The sequence below is a fragment of the Phasianus colchicus genome, chromosome 3, assembly GCF_987193195.1.
Source record: "Phasianus colchicus chromosome 3, bPhaCol1.hap1.1, whole genome shotgun sequence".
NCBI lineage: Eukaryota > Metazoa > Chordata > Aves > Galliformes > Phasianidae > Phasianus > Phasianus colchicus.
The window spans coordinates 15,286,749-15,294,383 of NC_143438.1; the positions used below are offsets into that span (position 1 = coordinate 15,286,749).

The 7,635-nt window shown below is 43.7% G+C and overlaps 1 protein-coding gene across 1 annotated transcript in view; it reads right to left on the reverse strand.

The window, feature by feature from the left end:
• Positions 1-7,635, reverse strand: part of PHLPP1 (PH domain and leucine rich repeat protein phosphatase 1) — a 130,470-nt gene continuing 122,835 nt past the window's right edge. The window contains exons 15-17 of the mRNA XM_031589262.2: positions 7,174-7,368; positions 3,900-4,128; positions 1-2,025 (exon numbers count right to left, since the gene is read on the reverse strand). Of these exons, the coding sequence (XP_031445122.2) occupies positions 913-2,025; positions 3,900-4,128; positions 7,174-7,368 (1,537 nt within the window). The 3' untranslated portion in view covers positions 1-912. The remainder of the gene's footprint in view (positions 2,026-3,899; positions 4,129-7,173; positions 7,369-7,635) is intronic.

The window sequence follows — 7,635 nt, forward strand, 5'->3', positions numbered from 1 at the left end:
TTTCATATTTATTATAACAAAAATTATGACATGTTCATTTGTGCATTCGGCTTTAATATAACTCTTGGTTTGTAAATGTTCTACAGCAAATGAGCTCTATACAATCATGCTGGTTGTGGCAGCAATAAGGAACACAAATAAAACGTGTTTGTAAAAGAATAGAAAGAGACCAGAGGAAAAAGTGGGTTTCTTTCAATGGTCTGTACCATCTAACTCTAGCTAACTTGTACGCAGTCACTCCGTTCGCTATGCTCAATGACCACGGCCCAAAGAATTGCTTAAGAAAAAGGTCAGTTTTTCAGGTTGTGTCCTTAATGCCAAGGCTACAAAACATGTAAGCATCACTATACAACACTGAGCTATTTACAGTAATTTCCCAATCAACTGTTCTCTCAGAGAAAATTAGTGAATCGCAGTGACTTAAGTCACCTGAAAGAGTAAAGCAACTCCTAGGAGTTAGTCTCCATATTCTACAAATGTCTATCATTTTCAAGACCAAAAAAAGCCTTTTCTCTCAAAGAAATACAGTATTACAATATTACTTAAATCATTTAGCACTGGCTACTGCCCTGCTTTTCAAACAAAACAAACAAGCCATTTTAAAAAATATTACATCATCATCTGTTTCTCAGCAATATATTAAACCTTTTTATTATTTTTTTTTGTTGTTTTTACATTTGATATGTTAAGGGAGGATTAACTATCTTAAACTTTACTGGTAAAGCATCTCTAGAAGAAAGTCAATGAATATTAAACCTAACAAAGTGAAAAGCTGCAGTTATCTGTAGTGGCAGGATAAAGAAAAGGAAGTGTATAAAGGAAATGTAGAAGGGAAACCCCTGCTGTAGTGTGCGCCCACTGGGTCCTGCACTCAAGTCTCCTCATCTGTTCATTTCCAAGCAGTAGAATGGGTCATAGTGGCGTATCGTAGTAGTCTGCCAGGTGGTCCATCTGGTACTGCCGCTGCTGCTGCTGCTGCTGTTCCTGGTGCTGTTTCATGATCTCCTTGACCTCTTCTTCCAGCTCTGGTGGGATGATGAACTGGTCATCCGGGTCCGGCTGTGCCGGAGCAGCAAAATATCCCCCCGTTTTTCTGAGTGGTGCATCTGTTGCAACTTCAATCAAGTTATGGCTTCTCTCTTGGGGTGCCACAGAGCCGTTGCCCCTCCGACGCCCTATTGTGCCTGTGGCAGAATATTCAGCTTTCTTGGGAAGGCCGGGCTCATCTTCATTGGCACTGATGACAATACCTTCATCACTGGCTTCCACAGGCACTTGAAGAAGCTGCTTCTCCTTTGCTCGACTGCAATGGATGTCCACCTCCACTTCCACTCGGCTGCCGTTGGTGAACACCCCCTCTATCGGCTCCTCGTCATCGCTGTCAAGGCCATTGTCGGAGAAGGCGCTGGAGAACGTGGCGCTGGAGAGCTGCCGCTGGAAGGAGTTGGACAGACAGACGGGATGCAGCATGCAGCGCTGCTCCCCGGGGTAGGCCGGGCTGCTCTCATTCATGGCTACCTGCGGAGGTTCATCAGAAGCTGTGGACCCCACCTCGCTGCTCATTTCTGAGGTGGAGATCTCGCTGCTGATCTCTGAAGCCATGCCGCTGCTTGAAGATGGCATCCCAAGAGCATCTGCTGGCCTGTCCTTGATGACCACATTGACAGACTGGGGGAAAATACCTGGGCTGGGGGGTGGGACCCCATTAAGTTCACAGCAGCAGAAGCTGTCCTCCGTAACATTGAGCTGAACCACAACCGCACTGATACTGTCGTTGCAGCCGTAACTTTGGGCCAAAGTGCAAAGCTTCTTGGCAGCTGCCAGCGCATCAGGCACGTTTCTGACTGCTTCCACTGCCTCATCCATCGAGAGGCTGTCCCACAGCCCCTTGCTCCCCAGAATGAAGAACTCATCTTGTGGAGTTAAGGTAATGGACTGGACGTGAGGACGCGGCACAACACTTGGGTGAAGGAACGTGTATCCCAAGATTCTTGTTGAATCTGTCACACCATTCACTTTGCCATCCTGAAATTAGAAAGGATAGAAAACTGGAAACAAGGCAGACAGATACATGGCACTCCCATCTCCCCATGTTTCACGTGTGCCTGTTTTTGTAGTACCCCAGTTACAGCCATTTACTAACAGGCAAATGTAAAAGTGACTTGCAAGGAGACAGAGCTGGAATGGGAACACAGTGATGGCTGCTTTCTAACCTTGCACTCAGCCTCCTACACCCTACTGATTTGTCATCAGCATCACCTATGCAGACCAACAAAGCATAAGTCTGCAACAAAGACCCATCTATTTCGCTCCTGCAGCTGTGAGAGCCAACTGGACTAATGTTTTATCCATGAGTCAGACTTGTCCCTCCTCCGCCCACAATATCTGTCTTTATAGAGGGCAAAGTTGCACACATCTCCATTTGATGTAAGGGCAGGTCATTCAGTTATGACTCTTCTCTTGCAGGTGTAACAATTGTAGGTTTCATCTTGGCTCATCACTTCAGAAACAAAAGTTCATTTTAAAAAGCTTCAAATGAAGGAAGTAAAATGCAGCAGAGAGCAAGTCTGCATTTTGCAGTCAGCTGCACTGTAGTGAAATGTTTTACATGCTCTAATTACTTACTATGCTTCCACTTATAAATAACATTTCCAAAAAGAGGAGGAATAACATCTGAAGGGAAAGCACCAGTAAAAATGGGCATATTTGAGAAGTAAATCCTATGCCCATCCAAATCCCAGGATCCTGTCCTGGTTAGGATCTGAGCTGCCAGAATAAGCACAGCGAGCATCTGAAACAGCAAGCCTGGTTAGTTGGCAGCCTGTGGAGAGAGCTGCAGCCCGCTAATTGTGTGTTTGAGATGAAGAGCAGAGGTGAGGATTTATGCTCATTTGGTCCAGTTGATGACAGTAGTGGTTATTATACAGCAAGAAACCACAGAAAAGCAAACCAAGACTAAAAAAGCTTCCCCTTTAAAACCTTGTCAGCTTGTTAACTTCCCTATTAAGATTCTAACAGAAGTGATAAGCCATCAACAAAGCATGAAATCAATGAGTCATCTCAAGATTCAGCACAGAAATTTCTCTTTTCCTTTACAGAGCATAATGAGCATTGCCTCAGTGATGCACACTATGTTGGAGTGACTCCTTTCTAATCCGTCACGTTTGAGGTTCCAGTCATCACCTCTTCTTGGCAAGATTAACAAGCACACGATTTTATTACATGCACACACCTGCTCATGGTTGTACAGCAGTGAATTTTTTGCTCTTTCCTCCCCCATTGAGAGGATACAATATTTCTCTGTTCCTATGCATATGTCACATAAGGCAATGCACAGCTGACAGCAGTGGCTTTAAGCTTGTAAGAAGGCAGCAAGTAGCTTTCTCTTATGGCCCTCCAACTGAGCAAAAGATAGGTTCTTCCTTTTAGGCAACTGCTGTCTTCAAGAGCTACTTGTCAGAGGACACCTCTGGGAACAGACAGCTCAGACAACAAAGCCAATCTGCCAGCAGTAAGGACTCTCCTGCAGTAAGGATGGCATAGTTGCAAGTGCTCAGCTCTTATCTTTCTAGATTGAGGGGATCTTCATGACAGCACCAACACATTATTTGCTCTCATCTCACAGGGAAGGTGTCAGCTCTCATTTCACCACAGCATGCTCACAGTAATTCCTCCTCGGAAGCTAACCAAAATGTAACATGGTAATTAGATGGAAAAACAACTTAATTGCATGATATGAATCACCTTGAAAGGAGAAACACTATTCTGGAACTCATCAATACTATCTCTTAGAGATTACAAATACAGATGTGTAATTTCAAATACCACCATGCAAATATCCTCAAAGGAAACTGCGACTTGCGGCAGTCCTCCTTTCACCCACACCAGAGTTCCCTAACCTCTGTGATAATGGCCTTATGCTGCTTAATCCTCTTCAGCTCTTCTTCACAACTCATCACATAACACCTGGACAAAGGCAGAGGCTTCCCATTCCGGCAGAGAACAGTTTGGCACTTCCCCACATTTGCTGAGGTTAACGTGAAGCATCCTCCAGGGTCCATGGGATCATGTTTTATATGGCAAAGGACAGCAGAGCCTCCAAGTTTTTGTCCAGCTGTTCCAAGTTTCCTGGAATTTAAACAAAACATGGATTGTTCTTCAATTGAAAAGCAAGTGTTATGGGTACTAATGAGAAACAACTGCTATTCTGCAACCAAGAGCACTAGGGACACTGACTATTGGATCACTGGGACAAAAACAAAAGTCTCCACTGAAGACCATGACACTGTAGCAACACTGCAGAGTCATCACGTACAGCTCTCAAGCTGTGTGCTATTTCCAGCATGATGCAGATACTCCAATCTTGGAATCAATTTTAGAAAAATCTCTGCACTCCAAAGAGCCGCACAGTCAGCTCCCTTTCTCTGCATTTGAAAAGAGTCTATTTTAAAGGTCACACCGAGGGAAACAAAGAAGGTTGGAGAAGTGTTGGAGGCTAACAAATCAAGTCCAGGTAGAGCTTACAAAGAAAATCGCATTAACCAGAGTTTGGGCTCCTGCAGCTACAGATTTTACTATGAAAAACAGTAATTTTAACTGTAGAGATCCCAGTTTTGAGCAGAAATAGAAATCAGAGGTTCATTGTTTTGTGATGCCTTCAAAATAATGCTTCCAAAAATTCAATGACAAAACAACACAGCTATTAATTTCACCATAAGAGGGCAAGCTTTTTAGTCATCACGTTAGTTACTAACCTGTTAAGCAGTTTTAACTAAGGGGAGGTTTATATTAGATATTAGGAGGAAGTTTTTTCACACAGAGGGTGGTGAAGCACTGGAACAGGTTGCCCAAGGAGGTTGTGGATGCCCCATCCCTGGAGGCATTCAAGGCCAGGCTGGATGTGGCTCTGGGCAGCCTGGTCTGGTGGCTGGTGACCCTGCACATAGCAGGGGTTGAAACTGATCATTGTGGTCCTTTTCAACCCAGCCCATTCTATGATTCTATGAAATGATTCTATGGATGGCCAGCGCCATCCTGGCCTGCATTAGAAATAGTTTGGCCAGCAGGAGCAGGGAGGTGATCATCCCCATGTACTCAGCTCTGGTGAGGCCGCACCTTGAGTACTGTGTTCAGTTTTGGGTCCCTCATTACAAGAAAGACATTAAGGCCCTGGAACATGTCCAGAGAAGGGCAACGAAACTGGTGAGGGGTCTGGAGCACAGATCTTACAAGGAGCGGCTGAGGGAGCTGGGATTGTTTAGTCTGGAGAAGAGGAGGCTCAGGGGAGACCTCATTGCACTCTACAACTTCCTGAAGGGAGGCTGTGGTGAAGAGGGGTTTGGCCTCTTCTCCCAGGCAACAAACAGGACCCAGGGAAATGGCCACAAGTTGTACCAGAGGAGGTTTAGGTCAGACTTAAGAAAGAACTTTTTCTTTCAGAGAGTGGTCCGGCACTGGAATGGCTGCCCAGGGAGGTGGTGGAGTCGCCGTCCCTGGCAGTGTTCAGAGGCATCTGGATGAGGAGCTGTGAGGTATGGCTTAGTGCTTGTGGTAGCAGTGGCAGTGGGAGGACGGTTGGACTAGATGATCTTGACGGTCGTTTCCAACCTTGTGATTCTATGATTCTATGAAATAGTTAGTTTGAAATATTTGATTGCTGTTTTAGCAGGGGTCACAATAAAAACTAAACAGAAACAAGGACAAAGAAGAGTGGATAAAAACTGAAGTTTTCAGAATCCTGTCATTATAATGTCAATTCATTTCAATACTAGTAATTTTACTTGTGTAAATTGAAATAGGACTGGAGGAAAAGAAAAACATCTGTTGTTTATCAGGACCTTCTCCTACAGTAATTAAGAACTGGAAAGCTAGTTACAAGGGCTACTAAAATCTGCATTAAGACTAAGTAAAGCTGGCAAGAACTTTTGATTCAAAATGCTGGGGAAACAGTGCACAGCTGAACTTGTATCCAGGCTTCAATATGCTTTTCTGTTTGTTATTTTTTTAAGGCACTTCAGGAATGTTGCACAGTATCTGTAATAATCCTCAATGAATGGCTGCATGCAACTAGAATGAATGCTATTTCTGGTTCACCAAAGGAATGGTTAGCTTACTTCGACTTGAGCCCTGCCTCCCAGATACAGCTCTTCTGCAGGAGCGTACATTCCTGTGAAAGTCCATGAGTGGGAAACAAAGCCACTAGTAAATGCTTTCAGTACTCAACATTTATATTGTTCTTGAAGGTTTTAATTGGATGGCAACCTTCTCAGCTACCACTCTAACCTCAGCAATTATGCGAGAGGCAGCATTTTCTCTTTTGTTTATAAGGTTCAACCCCATCCTGCCGCTCCTATTTCCCAATATCAGAATTTCAATATTTTCCCTTCCAGAGCTGCAGCAATTGAATGACAAGAGATGCTACTTTCAACTCAATCCACTTCCTTCATCTGGGAGCTTTCTCCTTTGTTTTCCCTGACATCTTCATTCTCTTTGCTCAGTTCCTTTCATACTCCTCCTCCACTCAGTGTCTCTCCAAGCACAATTTCTTGTTCTGGAAAGAAGAGTGTGCATACACACAGGTCTCCAAACCTCCACACACAGCTCCTATTACACTCACATCTATTGTATCACAATCTTTTCAGATGGGTCTTGCATAAATAATATTCTTAGGTCAAAGGAATGCTGAGAAACTTTTTTAAGGGAATCAAGAGTGCATGTTTTAGTATTTGCATGGCTTTAAATAACCTGACTTGGTACAGAAAGAAACAGAAAGAATCAGCCCAAGCTCTGCAGGCAGCAATAGTAAGGAAATTTAAAAGATGATCAAGAAATTCATACCACTGTCTTGGCTACCACACATTCAGAGTCACAAGATAGAGAAGAGAAAAACTGCTAGTCAAACATCTAATAATTCTGAGGTTGGATACTATTGTTTGGGTGGGTGGGAAAGGGTTTGGGTTTTTCTCCTCACATTCCAAAGGAACAGAAGGCAATATCCACAAAATAAGCAATGAAAGAATACAAAGGTGCCAGGAACTACCTTTTTTGCCCCCTTTCCTCCCTCCCTCCCACTTTTTGTAGCAAGTGAAGAGCAACACATCCTGAAAAGGAACAAGCTGCCCAATGAACATACACAAGGTAAAAAAAAAAAAAAGCTTTAGATCCAAGACTCACCTCTGCATAACAATGAAAGTGTTGATCATATATTCCTCTTCATTTTTTGTTTTTTGTAGCTCTTCTGCCAAGATGTCACTCATGGTGCACTGCAATAGATATGGTACTTCCACATTGCGGTCACCATCAAAAACACCATAAAGTGCCTCTCTGTTGTCACAGAAGTTATTGGCTGACAGGGCTGCCACACACAACCTAGTAAAGCAAAGCAGAACAAGATTGCTATGCAGCACTGATTTCTCATGTTGTCATTCTGAGAAGAGGCAGCCTGGTCCGAGAGCCAGTTTTCACTAATTCTTTTCACAAGCTCCTCACAATTGCTTTCTTCTGTGGAGAAGAGGAAGGCCCATTCAACAATGCTAAAATGGGGAGAGAGCTGTTTTTGAAAATTGGAGCCAAGACCTAAAGATTATTCTTCCTTTTTTTGCACGTGGGCAAGTCTCCTATTTGTATAAAACAGGG